Genomic DNA, 23,372 nt, shown 5'->3' with positions numbered 1-23,372 from the left:
AACTTTGAGTTGCTAATGAGACAAAGAATCACCATATGGTCTTAATGCTGCTAATCACAAATACGATTCTGCTTATGTAAAATTAGACTCCAGCAGAGGCCAGTTCGTTCCTTTTCTTCCTGTGAAAGACCTGGTTCATGCTGAAACTCTTCCATTATACACATTTTTGTCCTGACTGAAAAAGAAATAAAAGCTAAAAGGAAAAAGAACAAACAATTTTGGAATATCAGAACATTTTTTCTATTGTGCTTGAATTCTCATATAACTCAAGTTGCCGTGCAATAAAACTGTGTTATTGTTTGTTTTGAGGCAAAACTGTCAAAATCCAATATGTTTCTGAAGAGCTACTGCTCTTAAGCAGGGAAGCTTTGAGCTCGTCTCAGCAATTCCCCCAAGCAGTCAAGCCATTGTGGAATGGGCATAAACTGGAAAGGATGGGAAGAAGTTTCATGTGTGAAGAGCTGAATAAGTCTTCATGAATCTAGATTTCTTTTCTCAGCACACTCAAATTCCATTGTAGCTTCTGAAAACAAGATCTGGAAGTTAGTGTGTCAGCAGAGCTCGTATTTTGATCAGAACCTCAAAACAGTGCCTCACTTGGTGGAAGAGAATTGAGGATAACCAGGGATTTCTGTAAAGGAAGACGTTTGCCAGCAATTAGCACTAGAACAGTTGAGAGAGGTTCTCACCAAACGCAGATTTAAAGACCTCATTCTGAAGAGTCATAGCCAGAAAATCGTGGGGAAGTGATGTAGACCTGTGTGTCTGCATTGTCTGTGTGGTGTTCTCATTTCACCAAAGCACTGAAATGCATGGGTAATTTTATTCAGTGTTGGCTTAATCTTCTCCTTGCGGAGTACTGTCAGCTTTGGCAGAATGTTTTGGGTAGAAGGTTGTGGTGGACCTGAGATTAACAGAGTGCTGAATTTTGAAATATTTATATCTGAAAGGAAAACTGGAATTTGGGGAGCCAGAAGTTATTAATAGTACTCTGTATACTGATAGTTAATTCTGCATGTGTTTGTGATGTTTCTTAGGAGTTGGGCCTCAGCCAGCTACGGGAAGGCGCATCTGGCAGCAGTTTGAGGGCCATTCTGTGTACTTTCACCCTGTTGGTTTATCATACTTACATCTCCTTAATCCTTGGTGAGACCCACTGTGTAGCTGTTCAGTCATGCTACACCATATGATAGATATTGTGATTTTTTTAATTGAATTTTGAAACTGTGGCCTATTAGCTTTGTAAAAGGAGATAGCTGTATTATCTCTGACAAAGCTACATCTGCTGAAACAGTGAGGGTAGATACTGTTATACCAACTTCTTGTTCCATTTGCAAGGCTGTCTTAACATGCAACAGCAAAATATCACAACACCTTTAAGTTCAGACAAGTCATCATCTGTAAATGAATGTCCAATATTATGAAAATTATCTCCAGAAAGAAGTCTGTACTCCCAAACTATTTACCTGAAAGTTCAAACATGTAGAAAATCAATTACTTTTGTCACATGTGTCTAGAAGTCACCATTAATTCTGTATGCATCTTTGTTATTTATTTTAATGTTCTTTAGTTTGGAAGCTTTTTAGTCCTTCTCCCTCAGGCTCATCAGGAAATTAAGGAGAACTTCATTTCTTTCAGTGTCACCTGTACTTCATTAGTGAGCTCAAAATTAGGAAAGGAGGCAGCTGAGAAATGTTTTCCGATCTTGCTAAAACAGTTATAGGGATTTAAAAATATAACTAGGTTCTATAATGGAACACTTTAAAGAATATTCATATACTGCATTCTGTTTCTACTTGCAGACATTTCCTATCTTAAAAGCACTTGTACCTTCAAAACAAGAATTCATTTTTATAAAAAAACCAAAATCTGATGAAATAATTTTGCTTTTGCATAAAACCAGTCATCCGTTAATCTATGGAAGCCATAATATGATTTGAAAACCAAAATCGTAATGTATGAAACTGATTTTTTTTAAGTATATTGAGGTTGATTTGTTATGTTTTCTAGGTACAGGGGAAGCCAACTTTCAGGAAGCAGATAGTCTCCTTGAACCCTACCTCCAGAAATTTCCAAATGTGTGTATTCTCAATGAATTTGTACTTCCTCAACAAAAATGTACTTCCCTAAGCTTAAAATAATAACTGGGTATTTTTCTCATCTCTTTTCAAGGGTTCCATTATTCTATTTTATGCTGCCAGAATAGATACACTGAAAGGAAATTTGGAGAAGGTAAATCACTTTTCTCTCAAAAGGTTTTTATCTGTGTGGTGTTCAACTGTGGGGAAGAAATACCTATTTCATCTAAGAAACTTATCTTAGTTGTACTAATAATTGTGCTCTTATCCCTGTTCATGTTCAGTATTAATAGTGATTCTAGCTCTCTATCTGTAAGTGAGACTGAAAGGGAAGTTGATCATTTTGCTAGTCAGGTGTTCTCCACTTGGGTGCTAGGTAAGAATTTGCTTTGTAATTAGATACTGCTCTTACATGGAGCTATAACTGAGCCAGTTTTCATAATTCTTGCATAACTACGTCGTAGGCGCAGTTGAGGTTCCAAGAGTGCATAACAGCCCAGGAACAGTGGAAACAGATTCATCATCTCTGTTACTGGGAACTGATGTGGTGCTACACCTTCCAGCAGAACTGGCTTCAAGCATATCGGTATGCAGACCTGCTCAGCAAAGAGAGCAGGTGGTCTAAGGTAAATGGGCAGGTGGATGTATTATGATATACTGGTCTCCTCTCCACAGCTAAATTTCCTTTTCAGTTCACACAATAAATGTAACTTCGCTTTCTTCTGAAACCAGTGAGCAAAGGCACATCAGCGCCAAAATGGTAGGTCTAACTGTATGGTTAAGGAGGAATTTTTATTACATATTCTGAAGCATCAGAGCCATAACTAACAATGCTTCAGCCCTCCTAAAAACAGAGGAGCTCATCAGAGTTAGGAGAAAGAAGAGGGAGAGGAAAACTGTGAACTTGTATCTCAAGTCCTAATGCTAATAAAACTTTGCTGAAGAAACTGTGTTTGTTAGTTAATTATAAACAGATGAAAGCACACCTACTCAACAGATACCTTTCATGTGACATGAAACGACAAGGCTGCTGGAGACGGTGTCTCATGGGGAAAAGTTGGGGTATCTAACTCTTCCTTGTAAAAATGTTTCTCAAAGGATAAACCAAACACAATTGCAAATAATTTTTTATACATAATTTTTGTATGTTCCTTTTTTAGATTACTGGTTTATTATGCATAGTGGAAAAGGGGATACATCCGATTCTTGACAAAACAAGAAGAGAAGAGTATATTCAATGTCTTGAGTAGAATTATTGATGTTCCTTTTTTTTCTCTGCAAGGTCCAGTTACTGAGCTTACCTCAAATCAGTACTCAGGATATTTTCAGCTGTTTTCTCAGGCATGTCTTTACACATAACAGATCATGTAACTTTGGAATAGTTATGTCATTTAACCTCATCTCTTTGTCAGTGATATGTTTAATAAATTGTCCTGTTCTTTGCAGGGAACGCCTTTAGCATTCTGACTTACTTTGAATATTTCTAAATATTTTGGGGAGGGGGGTAAATAAGCATAAATTAAAAGAGAAAGAAAATGCTAAACTGCTGTAGTTCCACCTGCCTGAAAATTACTGGAAACACTTCACTGCAGCACGTGGGGTGAGAGATTTGAGTCCTTAATTTGTGTATTGAGTCCAAAGTTTGAGTCCAATTTGTGTATTGATTGAACACAGCAAATGAGAAGTGGTGATATGTTGCTATTTCTTTTCAAAAATAGGCGATATATGTGTTCCAGAAGGCAGCGATTCTGTGTATGCTGCCAGAGGATGATTTGAAAAGGACTGGTGAGGACGTTGTATCTTTATTCAGGTAAACATTTCTCAATCAACTAGATGTGCAGTTTTTCCCTCTGTATAGTAGTTTTTGACTTGAGTATCTTTGTCTTGTGTGACTTACTTTATTCTTATAACCATCAACTTTCCATTTTTCTCTTTGATTTGAGCACCAAAATACTTAAAATTCTGTTTTTACCAGCAAGCAACTGCAGTTTAAGTGGTGTGAAACAATTTAGTATGTTGTACTAAAGTGGTAAATTTAGTATGTTATACTTAGTGGTGTGAAACAGTTTAGTATGTTATACGTTAGCAAATCTTAGTAAGTGAAATAAGATGGAACAAAAATTATGTAAAGCAACTTCTGTTTTCCATTTTACCTTCTTGTAGACAAGTGGAGGGTCTAAAACAGAGAATTTCAGGAAAATCTATCCCAACTGAGAAGTTTGCAGTAAGAAAAGCTCGACGCTATGCAAGTTCTCAACCAGTGAAGCTGATACTGCCTGCCTTGGTATTTATTCTTGCTTTCTTTTTGTCGTTTTCAAACAGAAAAGAAATAAGTGTAATTCCTTATACAGGGAAAGAATAATATTATCAGGTACTGTGTGCTTGCATTTTCTTTATTACTGTTCTTAAGAACTGCTGTAGATGTACAATGGGTTTTTAGTGAAATGTACTAGGGGCTGGATCATACTATGAACTGCTAGCAATCCAAAAACCAGAGCCAGATTTTTCACGTGAAAGTTCAAACATACAGAGAGTGATTGCTGTTGCCACATGAGGCTGAAAGCTACCTTTAAGCTAAAAACCTGTGCAGGCTATGTGTTCATCTTCAGTAGAATCATAGAATGGTCAGGGTTGGAAAGGAGTGTGAGACCATCCACTTCTACCCCACCTGTGATGGACAGGGATACCTTTCACTGTACTAGGTTGCTCAAAGCACCTGCCAACCTGGCCTTGAACACTTCCAGGGATGGTGCATTTACAACTTTCATGAGCAAACTCTTCCAGTGTCTCATTACTTTTACAGTAAAGAACTTCTTCCCTATGTTTAACATAAATCTCTGTTTAAGTTTTAACCCATTACCCCTTATGCTATCACTACAGTCCCTAATGAAGAGTCCCTCTCCAGCGTCCTTGTAAGCCCACTTCAGATACTGGAAGGCTGCTATGAGGTCTCCACGCAGCCTTCTCTTCTCCAGGCTGAACAGCCCCAACTTCCTCAGCCTGTCTTCATATGAGAGGCGCTCCAGACTCCTGATCGTCCTCGTGGCCCTCCTCTGGACTTGTTCCAACAGTTCCATGTCCTTTTTATGTTGAGGACACCAGAACTGCACACAATACTGCAAGTGAGGTCTCAGAAGAGCAGAGTAGAGGGGCAGGATCACCTCCTTCAACCTGCTGGTCACGCTCCTTTTGATGCAGCCCAGGATACTGTTGGCTTTCTGGGCTGCGAGCGCACGCTGAAGCCAGCTCATGTTGAGTATGTCATCAACCACCACACCCAAGTCCCTCTCCTCAGGGCTGCTCTCAATCCATCCTCCACCCAGCCAGTGGTTGTGCTTGGGATTGCCTTGACCCAGATACAGGTTGGTGTGCTTGGCCTTGTGGAACTTCATGAGGTTGGCACTGGCCCATCCCTCAGGCGTGTCAAGGTCCTTCTGGATGACATCCCATATGTCCAGCACGTTGACTGCACCACACCTGCCCCTTTAGTTTGGCAGAATTTCAGTCATTGTCTTTCAAACTCATTAGAAAGATGAGGAGTGCTTGAGCACTTTCTGTTCTTCTGATCAAAATGGAGTGGTGGTGGTTTGTGTATTCTCTCATTCTTTTTATGTGTTACACTGTGATAATATTTAATGCCCTGAAGTAAACATATTTCTTACTATTGTACTGAAGCACTTGTACCAGGATTTGTTGAGACTTCTTTAAAAGAAAAAAATTTTTATAAGTTATATTGTAAATGTGTGCTAGATGTACTGGAACCAGGTTTTTATTTGGAAAGTTTTATCTATTTCCAGTGTTGTTCCAAATGGAAAGTAACAGCCTATGGGTTATAACATCTGTATATGAACAGATGCACAAGTGTGTCTTTGGGTGTTGGGTATATACAGTTTATATGTATGGACAGGCAAGGTTCAAAATGGCAGGTAACAAGGTGCATGGGAAGCTGCAGATCCAACCTTGCATGCGGGCGGACCAGGGCATTGGTCGCTCCTTGCCCCAGGAGATGACAGTCCTGGTCAGACACTTCCTGATTGCCTAAGCACCCTTTTTTCCAGCCATATTTGCATATCCTACATGCCTTTGGTCATCATGCTTGTAGTAAGCCTGGGTAAAGCCCTTCCCACATCTTCGCTCGTGAAGCCAAGCCATCAATCAATATATATATATGTGTATGTATATACATGCACATATATATGTATACTGTATATACCTGCACACATCCACAAATATACACACACATAATATCTATAATCTCGTAGAAGATAATTATTTTCAGCTGCCTCGTTAGTTCATGAGGCAGAGGCCACAAATTGAGCCTAGGATACCCAAATTTGCTGATGTGTGATGTAGGTGATGGCAAACTATCACATGATAAAATCTGTTCAGTTTCATGTTTAAAAATATATGAAAATACGTGATAGAATCCATTAGAAAGGTGTTAAAGCATTCAAAGCTTGGAAACCCAGGTTAACTTTGCCCATGCACATTGACTATCATTTTGCTTCCCCTATCCATAGGTATTCTTATGCAGCTTTAATTAAATGATTATTAAAGCAAATGTGATTGTCATTGCATGTAACTGACGGAATGTCCTGTACTCATTGTGGGTGGTTGTTTGACCTCACAGATACTTATATTCATGGGCTTCTTAACAGTGAACAGGGAATATTTTGGCTTTGAAACCTTTAATTTTGTTTATACCAAGTTTTTGTAGGCAGTGTTTGTATGTACTCAAAATATTTCACAGCAGCCTTCCAAGGGATACTTTATAGTTAAATATTTATTATAATTAAATATTTATGCCATTCCATGGCTTTTTCTTTTTTTTTTTTTCCTCAGGAGATGATGTATGTCTGGAATGGCTTTGCAATTGTGGGCAAAAGGGGAGACCTCACTGAAAACTTACTGGTAACAATTGAAAAAGAGGAAGCTGCACTAGAAAATGAAACTAGTAAGTGATCAGTTAAGGTGGAATTAATAAACTGGTAAGAAATGTTGATGTTTTTCTTTGCTTCTATGTACTAATGTTCTGTGATGCCAGTGTTGACTTAGGCAATGTGCTGTAAAGTCTGAGTATGGAAATTCTGGAGCCACATGAAAGTTAGTGGTAATTCTTCAATATGTTCTTAATCTTGGCTTGATTGATGCTACAGAAGAATACAGAAGACTTGAGGATGTGAGGTCATTAGTTACAGAACTTAACTGATTCTTAATAAGACATTTCAGTCTTTGAAGCATTCTTGGAGTATAATCTACTGACTTTTTACATGTCTGAAATTTTTTTTTTTTAAACCAATTTACACCATGCTTTATTACAGAGGACACATACTGAGCAGAATATGATTAAGTATAAAAGAAGTAATGAAGTACTGTGCGTAAGTCTGTGATTTGTTGTTTGGCTTTGTTGTGTTTTTTTTTGTACTCTCTGGCAAAATAAAACATACCCACTAATTGTAAAATACAGCATTTTTAACAAATTTTAATCATGGTTTTAGATCTTGATGTATTTAAAGCATAAATGTTCAGGGTAATGTTTAAAGAAACAGTTCCATAATTTATTCCGAGAGAAACTTCAGTTTCTCTACTAGAACAGGTTTGCTGCAGAAATACCTGGCTTTGTCAGATGGGTGCTGTCATCTGTCATGTGAATGTCTCCGTAGACTTCAGAGTTCTAGAATGACCAAATAGTATCTTTTTTGTATATAAAACTTTTTTTAATGATAATTCACTAAAAATTATTTCTATTGAACCCAGATTTTAATCACAGCTGTCAACAATTCAGCAGCAGTTAGTTTTGCCATGATTAAAACATTAATAATGAAATGTAAAAATACATCTAATTGTTTCTTACATGTAAACTGAGGTGATTCATCGGAAGTTATACAAGGACATATAAGAAATGCACAGCGGTAAAATCTGGAAGGTATAATAAACTACATGGAGTAGCAGCTTACAAGGCCAACACTGAATAGGGTCTATTTTTTTATGCTATTCTTCAAGTTTCTGCAGAATCAGTAGTGTGCCTCTTAAATCACAAGTTTTTTTTCTTTTTTTTTTTTTGTCATAATAAAGCCAAAATGTTTGCTTCTGTCTACTAATGTACTGTAATGCAAGTGATACGCAAGACATCTGCAAATGAAGTGGTGTTCCCATACATTCCTTGTGGAGGCTTCTGGCAGAAGCCATTGGGAATCTGGTGCAGAGTCATGCAGAGGCTTATACTAGAAGTGTTAATGAGTTGTATCAGTGAAGTAAATTTCCTGTCAAATCCTTAAGCAGAGGTGCACAAGGTACCAAAATAAATGGAGCAGAAATAAAACCAGTATGTTTTTTTCTTAAGGAAATATGCATGTCGCAAATAGGATGTAATCTGGAAGCATATTTGAGGGGGGGTTTATGCTTTCTCTATCTTTTTTAGTAATAACTGCAGTTGAATGTGGTTTTGTTCTGGACCTTGCACCTGTGAACCTGATTTGCTTTTAAAGCTATGGACTCAGACAAGATAGAGTCCCATTACCAGAATTGCTGCTGAATTGGGACCAAAAAAAAAGTGATTAAAGCTACTAGCAGGATGTGGCAATGATACAGTATTATTTTAAGATACAGCCACTATCAGTACTAGGTAGCATTAAAGGACTGCTAAGGTGCACTGAAAAAGTGTGCTAATTATACACAAAGGTCATTTAGGGATTGAGACTTCATTTGCTTCAAGTGAATGGTCACAGCAAGGAGTCTATCATGAATATATATTGGTTTTAATGTATAGAGTTGAAAACAGAAATGGTAGCAGGAACAGATGAAAGAAATAGAATTTTTTTTTTCCTCAGGATTTCTGGAAATCTTATTTTTCCACAGTTGTGTCATCTCCAAGATGCAAAAAAGGAATTTGTTACTTCAAGAAAAAGTAATTTCTTGTGTGTTTTGAAATCCTGATAACAATATTTTCTCTGGTATAGAGGACTGCAGGAACATGGTTCTCCCACATTTATTGGAAGGTTGTCTATATTAAATAGGCCTGTACATTTACTGTCATTTATTGTCAGTGTTTCTCCATAGTAGCTTTTCTTCCTGTGGGAAATACCAGGGAGATAACTAGCTAAAATTATTGTAGACTGGCAAGCTTTTACTGACATCAGTGCTTGCCCCAGTAATTTCAATGAATGAGTCCTTTAGGAGACAGTTGCATGGATCCAGTACCTTAGCCTAGCAAAACAGGCTAGAGTGAATGCAAGATACCCGCTGCGCTTCTACCTGTCACAAAAAGTCTGTCAATTACTATCATAGAGACTTTCTGGTTTTAAACACAGACAGAAGTAAGCCTGAATGTAATGGCAAAGCAGTTTGCTGAACCGTAAGATGCTTTAGGCTTTCACATTTTTAGAACTGTTTGTACAGGATTTTTTTTAGCAGACTATTAAGAAAAAAATTAACATGACCTTAGAGAGCTGGTAATTAGTTGTAAACAACATGATCTGAAGGGAGAGTGTTTTGCTTCCTGAATTGTTAATGTATGTGCTGCCATCTGTCTATCCATATGTGTTTTCTTTCCTTCCTTTTCCTTCCCTGCACCCAGCAAATGCTATAAACCAAGGAAGCAAAAAAGGACAACACTCGTTAAGGTTGTATTTCTCAATTGCTTCACAAAAGCTCTTTCATGTGATATTTTTAGCCCTATTGAACATTAAACTTTCTTCAGTTTCCAAATGTTAGACACTAGTGGTGAAGCTTCTTAATCATGAGAGATGATGGGAATAATAATAAACACAGTTTCTTGAATTTGAACTGCAAAATCATGCTTCCAAAAAGTTCTGCAGGACTAATATGTACTTCTGAGCTTTCAGCCTCACTGTAGGTTTTGCTTCCTGTTTTAGGTGATTACAAATACAGAAATCTTTAACTGATACCAGTTTTTGCCTGCTTTGTCCTGTCTTCCAGATAGAGAAGACTGGAAAATATCTGGATGTTTCTTCTTGTTTCTTCGTAGCCTGTGTCTTTAAAGAGAGAGATACAGATGTTATGCACACATCTTCTTTTAGTAGACAGTGTATAAAATTATGCCTGAAGGTTATGTATGTTTTGAGGTATAAAATCTGAGAAGCAAGATCCTGATTCTGAGTATGCATTCCGTACTGAAAACCTGATTTTCCTTTTCATGATGTCTTCAAATTGTTTGATGTTATCTTCCTTTTACTTTTAGATCACAGTGAATACTACATGGATGATGTGTGTATGGTACAGTTACTAAAGGGCCTCTGCCTCAAATACTTGGGAAGACTCATGCAAGCTGAACTGTGTTTCAATAAAGTAATTCAAAGGTAAAAATAACATAAACAGACTTTTGACCTTCATATTTTTTAGCTTTGGGTAAAATTTCCGATGCTTCTATAGAAGCCATCATGTTAAAATTTTTAGAAAATGAAACTTCAATATCCTGTTAAGGAGCTGGAGTTAGGCTACCTCTGAAAGTAGCTGGAGAACCACAAAACTTTGCTAATATTTTTTCTATAGATGGATTAGTCTATTTAACTTTCTGTAGCTTTCTCTCTCTCTTGGAGATTAGACTAGCTGATCTCCAGAGGTGCCTTTCAGGCATAGTGGTTCTGAGAATTTCTTGTATTGAGGAAAGTTGAATTGTCTTACTTCTCTGCTGATCTGTTGAGGCAAGGTAAGGTAAGGGGATCTCAGTTCTGTGTGTGGGAAAGAAATATTTGTATTATATTGCCTAGCCTAATGAACACTCTTTTTATCTCAAGTTATGTTTTTGGATGGTTGGGTTTTTTTGAACTGTAAATCACACAGTAGGGTCCCAGTCTTAGAACTATGTTAAAGGTAGCTTGTGTAACATACCACAGTACAGATGGGAAGTAGGAAAGAATGAGGTTTTGCTCATGTTATCAGGATTTTATGTCTACTTTTTACAGGTACAATTAATGTGCACAAAGTTAACCAGTAAAAAAGGTTCCAGAGTATTTTCTCTGGCCATGTGCTTTCACAGGCAGTGATTGCATTTAAAAGTTAACTGGTCACTTGAGGAAAATCTGTAATTAGCCACTTCTGTATTTTTTGTGATGTTGTAGTGAGAAGCAAATAAAATATGATAGCTACTTGGTGCCGTTCACCCTGTATGAGTTGGGTCTTCTGTACAAGCAACAGGAGGAGAGAGAAAAAGCAATAAGATACATAGAAACTGCAAAGTAAGTGGTTATGTTTTGGTTTTTTGTTTTTTTTTTTTATTTGCTTGTACATATAGAATAACTGTGTAACTTCATTAATGAAGGCGTGTGTTTTCTCTTCCTACCAGCCTCTTTGCAAAATACAATTAATTATAAATCTGTGCTCTTGACTGAAAAAAGTTGTCTTTCAGACACAGTGGTGTAGACAATATCAATCAAGACACAGTTAGAAGGGAAGATGTCTCCTTTTCATTTAGGCTTCAGAGATGCTGAGGTTCTGCTACCTGCATGTGGTGGAGCTGGAAGGTCCAGAGAAAGGATGTATACTACCTTTGTCCCAGAGAGCAGCTGTGGGGCTTACTTCTGCTGCACTGAAGGTGTTACTGGGAGTAGGTTAAAAGCCAGTACACTTCTGATTACCTCCCTTTCTCCTTTTGCATCCTGTCACAGAAGAGAAATAGAGAGCTAAATATTGAGCTTGATCTGTAGATTGAAGTATGGGGTAGAATTTGCCCCTTCTGTATGCAGAGAGATATCCCAGTCATGCAAGAGTGTTGTGACTGTGCATTAGAAACAATCTCCTAAAACCTTTTTTAGAAACATAATAGGTTTTTTGCCTTTCTGTTTGTTTTTTTGGACTGTATGGTGTGATTTCCCTGTGTTTTATTACACTGGCTGAGTTGTGTTTTGACACTGAACATAAACTTTCAGCTAACAGTCTTTCTTTTCCCTAGTCTTCTAGGTTTTTTTTCATAGCAAACGAGTAATTGGGAGGGCTGTTGAAGGATCCAAAATAAGTGAAAGAGATGGATTCAGTTTATCAGGGCATTTGTTAGTATTGGCATCAGTTGCTGCTCAGTTTGTGGATGTAGCTTTAAATGTTTGTACCAATCTATTTCCTGTTGAAGGAATCAAGGCTGTCAACTTTGTTACATCACTGCATACATAAAGTAGGAACAGTGCAGACCAAAAAATGTTTTTCTTAAACTAACGTTATGTTTTTCAGAAATAACTACAAAGAATACTCTATGGAGTCCAGGTTGCACTTCAGAATTCATGCAGCACTTGACAGCATGAATGTGTCATCTGCTTCAACACCTTGAATGAGGAGGGATGCTTTTCATGCAGACAATAGCCTACACAATCTTTTTGCAGTCTTTTTTTTAATCATTGAAAGGAAGCAACCTGATGGTTGTTTTCTGTCATGTCTGATTTGATGTATGTCATTCCTTTAGACTGTCCTTTTTTTTCAGTATAGTGCATATACTGTATCTACTTGCTACTTTAAAAAAAACCTTACGTTTTGTCTGATAAAAATAATTGAATTTTTGACTTGAATGGGGAATATTTAAAAAAAATGGTGGTGCAATAAAGTTTAATGCAAACGTTTTATTTTTTTATAAGAAAACAGATGCTGGTTATGCAGTGGAACTGGTGATAACTTCTGCATTTTTTAAAGGTTTGATTTTCTGCAGTATACTTGAGACCTTTTTGCCTCTGGAACAAAAATGCAATGTCTGCAGATGTCTCACCCACATTTGGCATACCAGGTTCTGAAATTTATGTTCCAGAGCAAAAAATTAATCATCTTTGACTTTATGTCATTCTGGGAACAGAATTAACCTGTCTCAGTGGCATTTTTACACTGTCAGATAAAGTTAAGCAGGGCTAAAGGCATAATGTCTTTGCAGGTCACTCAGAATAAGTTATGTGGTATTTTTCAGTCATAGAAAAGCAGGGCTGCTGCTCTTGCAGAATCAAGAGTTTTATGTCATTCCTGACATATTTGTTAAACCTGTTAAAAAAAAACAAAACAAAACCCAAAAACACCAACATGCCCCCCCCCCAAAAAAACACCCCAAAACAGAAAACCAAACCAAACAAAAAAAATACAACAAAACCAAACAACAAAAATCCCAACTCCAAAACAAATACACCCCCCCAAACAAACAAACAAAAAAACACCCAGCCACTCAAAAAAACCCATAACCCAAATCTTGCACTGAGAGACACTTTGTAACTTACACAGGATGTCTTTTCCAATGGAAAAAGGCTGGGAAATTTTTCCTGGTGCCTATCCAAGTAATTCTTCATGCAACTGAAATAGGTTGCTTCCCATCTTCCCTCTCATGGATCTGAAGAAAGGATCGTTCTTTTTCTGTTTTGAAGCAGGCTTTTAGTATTTTAAGACACACACACACACACACACACACACACCCCTTGTTGGTTTTCTCTGTTCTTAGATTCCAACCAAAATAAATAAAAACTGTCATTATTTATTTATTTTCCCAGTAATGGGAATAACTCATACTAATGCGCATCTGTTTTTCTTTTCACCTTACTATGTGAACACACCAGTACCAAATTGAGTTTACCAATTCATTTTATATGCAGATTCTGCTAGCTGTCTATTCTTATGAATATACTTGAATTCTAAGTATACTGCCAATAACTTTTCTTTCACTAATTATTGCAAAACTTGTCCTGTTCCATATTTTATTAATGCCACTATATTTACTTCTGCATGGTAAGCTCATAGTAACTATGCACCTATATGTGATTCTCTGCCGTAACTCCCAACCCAAGAAAAACCAGAACAGAATTAGGTGAAAAATTTGTCTTCAGTAGCTGAAAGTTTCTAATTAAACAGTCCATGTAATGTAAATGCTGTAGTTACTCTTCTCAGGTGACTAAGAACACATCTTTCTTCTATGTCTTTATAAATGAGTCATTTAATTGTTTATAAATGAGTAAAAGAGAACTTCGTTTTCTTCAGTTCAGCCTTCCAGAGTCAGTATTAATGCCCTGTGTATGTTACAGTATGTCTCTTTTGGGATCAGCATTCTTGCACTTGTGCAAAGAACAGGCATATCAACACAGATTTTCAATACTCTTCTAGTGTATTGATTCACCGAGGTTCCCAGCATTAAGTACTCTTTACAGCTTGTTCCCTTTTCTGTGGTGCTGTTCCAGACTTGTTTACCAGAAAGCCTGATTGATCAAGATTCTTAGCTTTATTCTGGATTTTTATTCCAATTTAGTAGTGTTGGAAATATTAATATTTTAGTGATTCCTAACTCTTCAGGTAGGTCTCAGTAGAGCTCTAGAGATGCTTTGTCTTCCAAATGCTGCAGAAGTGTGTGTCTCCCCAGCACATTGCATCATTGATGCAGTATTGTTTACTAAGGAATGTCTAAGTTAAGTGATTTGTGACTAAGAGTTTGGATGAAAAGTTCTTGGCTTATTTTTTGTTTTCTTTTTTTCACCTGCTGTGTACTGTACTGGGCCTTAAATACAACTCTGTTTTAGTCTTATTGCTCTCTATATTTTCACCTGGCTTGTGTCTAATGAGAATTTTGAATAATGTGTTAAAACTTCCAAACAGAGCAAAGCTGAGCATTTATCTATGATTCTAGAAACTCTTGATAATAGTAGGAATTATAATATATACTAAAGCAAAGCTGAATTTTGTTTAAGCGAGCAAGGCTAAACTTACGTACTTACATTATGACAAAAGGTCATTATGATCTTTCTGATAATAGATGTGTATTTTTTATAAGATAAGGAATCATAAAGTAGCCTGGTTATTAAGACAAAGCTTCTCTTTGATTAAAAATTGTCTACTTAGAAAATATTACAAAAAAAAACTTCTTGTCTGTGCATATCATTCAAATGTTTAGTCTGTTGGTGAAAAATTGTTGTGTTACGGTTTTTAAGTCCTAGCCCACCAATTTTTAACAGAATTTGAAAGAAAATACATGTTAAAAGAGAGCTGATTAAAGATTGGTTTATATCTGTCATAATACACGTAGGTAACAGCTGTATTTAGCACCTTATGGCCAGAAAAATGTACGATAATCAGATACTGTTATGTTTTTAAAACACCTTGCCAACTAATGTATAAAACAAGTAATTGTAGCAATCCAACTTAAGCTTTGCAGTTATTTTATTACTAATCTTAATGTTTAATGTCCTTTTGTTTCTGTATGTTCTTATGCTGTATAGTTCAACAAAGAATGTTTATATTTGCACTGGTGATACAGTTTATTTGCTTCTGAACTACTGAGGTTTGCACATTGTTTCTATGTGGTACCTGAGTCAGAAAAATGGAGGCTGAGATGAAAAAGTATATTCTGGTTTAAAGAGCATGTAGAAATGTTCATTCTGATGCATTGGAATAGATTCTTACTTCAGAGGAATAAATCACATTTTATGCTTGTGCTGCCAAGTGCTGAATTTGGCACTGTATTCTAGTTGTGCATAAAGAACCTTCAGCTGGGATTTAACAAAACAATATCAACAGGAAAAGACCTGATCTCAAGTTTAAACATGCTGTCTTGGGCATATAGTTCCTTTGATGCAACCTGTCTAGCCTGAGAGCCTGTACAAATCTATCAAGGTTTAGGAGGAAATAAAGGGTCTTTGAAATGTAGATAGCGAATAAAAAATAAACTACTTTAGCCTCAATCTGTCACCAGCGATCGAGTAATATCTTTAAATAGTATAAAACACGGGAGTGGTTAATAATTAGCTTATTCTGTTATCAGTTATTTAATTAAATTCAGTAAGAAGTAGACATAATACTCTCCTAGGATTCTTTTAAAATCCCATTGTAAAACCCAGGGAGAAAATGATCTTTTTACATGTGTGCAGGGCTTGGTTTCAGTAGCATTTAGAAAAGTGAATGTTTGAAGTTATTTTTTAATGTGACATGGTTAAGTATTTCCCTGGTTGCATCTAATTTTATCTGATGTTTCACAGCAAATAGGTCATTTAAGTGTTTGCTGGGAGTTACCACTAATACCCATTACCTATTACCAATAATTGCCATGGTTTGAATGATAAGAATGGTGATTTTGGTTACCATAAGAACAGAGATTCTGTTCTTAACTTGGCTCACAGCCAGGCAAAAGAATCGAAATATTCCTGAATACTTGTTGCTGCCTGTAAGATCCTAATTTACTTTCAGCTATTAGACATACCATAGTCCAGAATGAAACCTCTGTAGCTAGATCAGAGTGACTGCAGAGTATTAAATAAAGGAAGTACATTGAATAGAAGGAGGAAAAGAAAACACACTGAGGAAAGATAGAAGCACAAAACCAGGAGCTACATCTGCATTCATGCCAGCATGTGGCAGAAGTTATGTTATAATCTGCCACTGGAACACTGCATGCTGTTGAATAATAACAGTTCTGTTTATTGAGCAAGTCATCCTTTCTTAAGGAAATCTGAAGAAAAGCCAAATAAGCTAACTTTGCATTCTGGTTACGTGCTGTTCTTATGTAAGTGAAAAGGCTCTGGGATTTCTGGAGTTATGCAATTTAATTAAAATAAAATTATACTTTTTGTCTGAACAGTTCGAGGGGATAGATTTCAGTGCCACTTGGTAAATTAATTGGTGGGCCTTATTTATAAATTTTCTATCTTTTTCAGTTGACTTATGTTAAAACCGCTGTGGTTTTTATTTGTTATGCTACTGAAATAGTTGCAGTAGAGATACCAGTTGTTTTTGGGTCCACTGAAAAACTGAATTTAAATTTTACTGACTGAACGTTAGCAGGACAGAAATGGAAAAGTGACTCCTGATTTCTGATACAGCAAGTTTTCTTAGCTTCAGGAATCTTGCCTGTGGACTTTGGAAACTGTTGCATACCCAGTGCTTCTGGTGTACGAAACCCAGTTGGAATAGTGAGAGGTTTGTTGGCAGCTGTTTTCTTCCTGGACACTTCTGAAGCTAAAAAGGGAAAACTGACTCCCTTTTGACGGGGGAAAAACAAAAAGGGGGGGGGGGGGGGGGAGGGAGAGCTAACACTTTGCTTTTGTTTTTCTTCTTTGAATTTTTCATTACTTGCCTAGGACAGCCAGGTTGGAATCCTATTCTTACCTGTCTGCCTGGCTGTCTAGAATAGATAGCAGAGCCTTCAAAGAAAACTTTCATCTGTCGTTAGGATATGTGCTTCCCTGGAATTACGCAAAACAGAGGTAACTGCTTGTTTTGGGTAGCTTGTTCGGATAGCCATTAGGAAAGGATCAAGGGAGAAAATGCAGGAGAAATTTGGGTGTGAAGGATAACAATGAGGTAGAAGTAAGGATATATTGGATAGGGATTTCCACAGCACTTGAACCACATTATACCACACAGAATAATGTGACAGAATAGTGCAAATGTCATTGTGATAGAAAAGCGTCAAGTAAGAAAAATTATAATGCAGAGTAATTGCTTGCTGGCTGAGAGGAGGCAATATGATCTGGAGGTAATGCACAGCAAAACAGTTACTTCTGCTAAAGAAAAAAGCTGATGAGGATAGATGGACTTCTTTCCAGGCCAAATTGCTGATTTTATGTAGTTGGAGTTCTCTGACGACAACTGCAGAGAAAGGGTGTTTTGAGTTCCTGTATGAAGACTGTTATCAGTGCAGCCAGAACAGGATTCTGTGTCTGTGTGAAAACCTTGCAGAGCTATGGCTGATAACCATTTCTTTGGATGACATATGTCTGAAAATAAACTCACCAAGTTGTGAAAAAAAAAAATAAAAGGAAGTTTTGTAATGCCAGATCTTAAAAGTTTAATGTTTTAGTCCTTTTTTCCCCAAGTTAAATTGAAAAGTCTGTGTTTATGAATTGCTGACAGACTTGGCAAGACTTTTTTAAAAAATTCATTGTGTTCATTGTGGTTTAGAGCTAGACAGTTACCTCCATGTAGATGTGAAGTGAGATTCATATCTCCTTCTGAACTTTGGGACTGTGTTGTAGGTTTCCTCGGGGGACCTCCAGAGAAAAAAATGAAGATGAATACTGATCAGACATAACAGCTGAATTAGGTTAAATTAAATTAAATCAAATAATAGGAAAATAGTTGGTCTTGTTACTTGTAATGTCGTCAGTGTAAAATTAGAGGTTTGGAGGTAAAGATGCTTCAGTTTCACGGATATTAACTCCTAGTATAAATGAGTTGCTTGCAGCTGCAGGTGTTCTTAACAGTCTGAAACATTGCTCAGCTCAGGGCAAGCGCACAAGTTTTCCTGGAATAAGAAGCTTTTCCAAGAGCACTGTTCTTAAAACAGGGATTATGTAGACTGCATAGTAACTGGTGTCCACTATAGTGCAGTTGAGTACCTGTACTCAATTTGAGGGGATAAAAAAATAATGAAAATCGCTTAGTAAATTAATAGCAGCAACAATTTGAGTAGAAGATACAGAGGATAGAGCCTCTTACCCTGGTAGAAAAAGCTAGAAATGAGCTGATGTTAGAGTACAGCTTGTTTAGAATGTTATACAATAGTATTTTCTAAATTTTTGAATGTTTTGAATTTTAATGTTCTGTCAATGGTCCTGTAAGCTCTTGCTGGTTTATTTCCTGTGAAATCTGTAATGTTTGTGAACCTTCACACCTAATTTTGAAGCTGCTGTTCTGTTGATTGTGGGGGATTTTTTTTACACAGAAGCTAATACAGCTACAGCAATTGTATTTTTCACTACATAATAAATTGTTTCTATCCAAAACTGTATGCTATCTGTTTGGAGGTGATGTTGGGCACCTTGAGAGGGGAGGGTGGTGTACGATATAATCCAGCTGAAGAGACTGTCCATTTTGCAGGCTAAGGAGTTTTAATCCCCTGTTGTTTCCTGACTTGAGTAGTTAGTCAAAGTTTTGGGAGACCAGGATGCCTTTCAAAACTCAACTGAGAAAGAGCTTGGATGCTCATATTTTCTAGGTGGCTTCATGATAGCCACTTACACAAACATGCTGATAGTGACCTGGATGATTTTCAAACTAGCTTTTTTGGTTTTAAACCATAAGTGAAACTTTGAGAGGGGCGGTGTGGAAAACATAATCTCAAAGCATTTGTGACAGTAAGACCATACAAATGCAAATGGCAGAATGGTTATATTACATGTCCAAGTGCTACAAGTACCTATCTGAATTCTTCAGCATTCAGATTCCCTTGTGCTGCTGTGCCAGAGCAGCACCTGGAAGGGATGAGTACATCCATGAGGGGACCCGCTTCATTTCTCTAGGTGGGCAATAAGGGGATGGAAAGGAAAGCAGACCATAATTTTTTCTTTCAAGGCAGACCACAGATTTTTCTTTCTGCTTTGCCTTATAAATCTATGTTTGACCAGCATGTGTGTACTGGGGGAATGGTGAGTTGGGAGTCTTGGTTTATAGTTCTGTTTTGCAGGGGGTAATACAGTTACGATGGGTGGAAAGGTATCCTCTGTGTTACCTGTTTTACGTGTATGTTAAAAAACCCCAACCAAACAAAAAGCAAAATAGAATATCCCACAACAAATGCCCTCCCAACCTGCCCCAACCCGCCGCATGCTAACTTTGCAGTGGGGACCCTCAATTGAGCATGGATATTACACAATTTCAAAAGTAACTGGGAAAATTCCATTCTTCATTGCTGTTCATTTAGTGAAGGCTCATTCATACATCTTTAGTCAATTGGTGGTATGTGGTAATTCAACTGAATCTCCACTTCCGAAATATATTTTCCAATCCAGTAAATAATCAGCTACCTAGTAAAGTACATACTTTCTTTCAATGAAGAAAGCCTCTTGGATCAATTCAGTGGATCAATTTTGTAACAAGACTCACTAATGAAAAGTGAGATCTAGTGACTAATGTGAAAGTCTTACATTGCAAGATCTCTTCAAAGAAAACACTGATAAGAAGCACAGTAAAAAATGCTCATGGAAGTAATTGCCACTTGAGAGGCAACATGAAATTTTTCTATGCAATTCTTTTAGTTGTTTGGAGCACAATCCCTGCCCTCTCCTGAGAACGGTTTTAAAATGCAAAGTGTTTGCAGAAAAGTATCCCCTCAAGAGGTACTCCAGGAGAGAGCCATCGGAGTGGTGATTAATCCTGGCAAGAGTAAACCTGGATCTGTGTTGTAAGAAGCCTAGCTCTTTCATCTGGAACTTGTTAAGTCATAAGATTGTTTTTGTAACATGGGTGTGAGAGTTCTGCCAATAGGTGAAAAATTTTAGCAGTTACTAAATCAATTAGACTTCCGTGAACTGTTTACATGCACAGTTTTTAACTCAACTCTCTTTTAACTTCTCAACTTTCAGTGACAAGATCTGAGCAAGTACATAACGTTAACAGAGGATTATGTCCAGGCAAAGCCTTCAAGCAAAATCTTAAGTCTGAAGTTGGATTTCATTTGGAATGGAAAAGAATTGTTTTGACCAATTGAAATCACGCAGTTAAATCATAGCACTGAAATAACAGATTGGAGTAACTTTTTAGCTGGCATGTGTTGCTGTGACTCCATCAGAGGAGCCAGTGACTTCTATTAAAAGAGTGAGTGGGGCTGGACCATTTTATTTCTAGTCCAGTACTATTTCTGTCAGAGAGCCTGTGCAGTGTCAGAACTGTGCAGAACCAGAAGCAATGCTGAGAAACAGGCAGAAGACCTTACCTACCACCTGAAGACTGAAGCTTGTTCATCCATAAACTGAGCATGTTTCCAACAGCCTGTTCTGTCACCTTGTTCACCCACCACATGCACATTCTGCATTGATACCTTGTATTGCATACCTTGGCCTAAGGTTGTCATGAACATGCAGTTGAGATGTCCTGGATTATTGGAATACTTAAATAGTGTTTTATTTAGGAACAGGTCAAGTAACACATCTTTCCATGTTTATATGTAGAAATATGTGCAATAAGTTTTCACAAATATAAAAAAGTTGATATTCCAATACACTTTTGAGTGAGAAGTTAGTAAGATCAGTTTTATCCTTTGTTAACTCCATTCACTGCTGCAATACAGGTAGGCAAGGTGAAAGTTTTAAGAGGCTGGCTGCACAAGGGCAAGGACTCGGCAAATCTATAGTAGGCATATGAGAAAAACATAGGAGGAGTTTTCTGGGCATAAATCCATTGCATTGTTAATTAATAGCTAAAATTTAATAATTAAAACCATTGTTTCTCAGAAAGCAAATTGTTTGGATAAATGTAGCTGTCCCACAGCTATTTCTGGGTGAACACTCAACATTTAAACTGTCCTACCTAATATTGGCAGCTGCCACCCAGATTGCAGGGCAGGAGCCTGGAGCCCAGCCTGGCCTGCTGGGTCCCACAGGAAAGACTTTGCACTGTAACTCCTACTTCAAATACAGAATAACCCACCCTTATCCACCTGGTGCATCCCTATGGATTTCAGTGAGCTTGGTGTGACTATGTGATCATACTAATTGGTCTCCTATGGCCAGCTACTACTATAGCACTGTAAAACACCTGTGTGGTTTACATTAGTGAAGAGGCATTAGACGTATCTTGTAACATCGTGTAAAGAAAACAGGAGTTCCCAGTGCCATAGCATCACCATTGTCTCGTGTGGAGTTTCACGCTGTGCTGCTGTGCCGTTTAGCAGGGTTTCCTGAGGGAGTTGTTTCTTCTTCCTAGCCCTGTTACCTTGCTGACTTTTTTGAGGGACCTCATACTGGCTGCCACCACATATGTACCTCTAGCACTAGAAAATATCATCAGCAAAAGCTTGTTTAGCTCAAATGGCGTTGTTTTTAAAGGAAAACAGAACAAAAGAGCCCAGCACCTCCCAAATCTTTCTGGAGAACGGGGCTTCCAGGGGAAGCATCAGAGGCAGTTTCATTCAGAAAAAGCTGAAATTTTTTAAGTATGAAAAGCTAGTGGTGGATGGCTCAAGGTTCTGAAGTATTTTGAAATGGTTTCAGGTATTTTCCTACCAAACGTGTAATGTTTCAGTGAGGCATGATGGGGTTGTGAACATTTCAGCTACACAGCCAGGATGAAGCTGTCTTCTCAGAAGGTCAGGAGGCCTTGTGGGACAATTCCAATTAAGAAATATGAAGCCACAGCCACCCTGAAATACCAGAATCTGGATGTTGGAAAATAATCAGGAACACATTTTATGGTACAACACCAGAATCAAACAGAAACTGATTATCTGAGCTTGTTTGTTTATACTTCAGGCTTTTTGATAGGTCTGTTCAATCTCTTAACTCAGTAAGTGGCTGATTTGTCAAAGGATAAGCTTTTGAAGAAAGCCAGATGGAACGGCATTGAACTCCCTCTTATTTCGTTTGAAAGAAAATGGATTGTTTTGTTGCAGTTCTGGATGTTCCGGAAATTCAGCCAGTTTAAGCTGTGTTACTTCATTGCAATTCATGTGTTAGAAGCTTGCACAAGCTACGTTTTGCTAAACTGCAATGTCATTAAAGAGTGTTAAATGAGCAGAATATGATTACAAAACCTAGAGGCTGGACACATGAGAACAGGCTGTGCCCTGCTCTCATGACAAAAGTTGACATGCTCTTGGCTTACACAAGGCTCCTTGCTGCTTTGCCCCATTGCTGCAGTTCAAAGCAGTAGGATGAGGAGCATATCAGTGAAGCTGCGAAATTGAAAGGTAACACAAAGCTCGGCTTTAACAAAGAAATGCTTTTTTTGAGTTAGGGAAAAAAAACACTCTCTTCCTTCTCCTGATGCATAACCTTTCCTTTCCCTCCTTTGCTTCCCTCCCTCCAGGGGAGGGAAATCCAGCAGCAGAGCCCAGTCCCAAACTGTGCCCAGGACCAGCAAGTACACAATATTCCTCCCTGCTGTTCCTACTCAAGCTTGGCAGGTGGAGCTGGTTGTAATCAAGATATTTATTGCTGTTCATGTGATACTCACTGGGTGTGCAGAAACAGGGCCTCGAGCCTCTGCATAAATTTACAGATCTCTTAACATGCTGCAGACATTCTTCATAGAAATGGAATGGATGCCACCCTGCAGTTATTGAACAGGGAAATTAAATAGGCTAGGTGATGTAAAGAAAATCACAGCTTTGAACTTTCCTACTTAAAAATAACCCTGCCCAGAGAGTACTATTTTGAACATGTGAGAAGGCATTCCTGGTAGGGCTTGTGGGTGATGTGGCACTTCTCCAGTGACAGATAGATGCAGGTGTTGAAATTGGGCTTGTTAGCAGTTAGGTTTCATCTTAGTCCCAGAACTGCTCCATCTCTCAACCCATCACCTGAAAAAAATCAAGGGTACGGGAGGTGGGTTTGTCTCTTACCATGGGTGTGTGGATGGTTGCATTTTCACAAATGGTTAGGCCTTGCATGGGAAGGCAAC

General features: G+C 37.7%; 1 protein-coding gene across 2 annotated transcripts in view; it reads left to right on the top strand.

The window, feature by feature from the left end:
• The window catches only part of TTC39B (tetratricopeptide repeat domain 39B), a 68,301-nt gene extending 55,243 nt beyond the window's left edge, over positions 1-13,058 (top strand). For both annotated transcript variants that reach the window (XM_061441242.1, XM_061441243.1), the window contains 10 exons: positions 1,038-1,146; positions 2,011-2,078; positions 2,173-2,232; positions 2,543-2,704; positions 3,797-3,888; positions 4,242-4,362; positions 6,921-7,032; positions 10,279-10,396; positions 11,159-11,275; positions 12,261-13,058. In XM_061441242.1, coding sequence (XP_061297226.1) covers positions 1,038-1,146; positions 2,011-2,078; positions 2,173-2,232; positions 2,543-2,704; positions 3,797-3,888; positions 4,242-4,362; positions 6,921-7,032; positions 10,279-10,396; positions 11,159-11,275; positions 12,261-12,357 — 1,056 coding nt within the window. In that variant the 3' untranslated portion in view covers positions 12,358-13,058. The remainder of the gene's footprint in view (positions 1-1,037; positions 1,147-2,010; positions 2,079-2,172; positions 2,233-2,542; positions 2,705-3,796; positions 3,889-4,241; positions 4,363-6,920; positions 7,033-10,278; positions 10,397-11,158; positions 11,276-12,260) is intronic.
• The last annotated feature ends 10,314 nt before the right edge of the window (positions 13,059-23,372 follow it).

This window comes from Pezoporus flaviventris, unplaced genomic scaffold (genome assembly GCF_033815535.1).
Source record: "Pezoporus flaviventris isolate CSIRO_AGI_PZ_B2104156 unplaced genomic scaffold, CSIRO_AGI_Pfla_v1 ptg000212l, whole genome shotgun sequence".
Classification (NCBI taxonomy): domain Eukaryota; kingdom Metazoa; phylum Chordata; class Aves; order Psittaciformes; family Psittacidae; genus Pezoporus; species Pezoporus flaviventris.
This window is presented reverse-complemented; position numbering and strand designations above follow the sequence as displayed.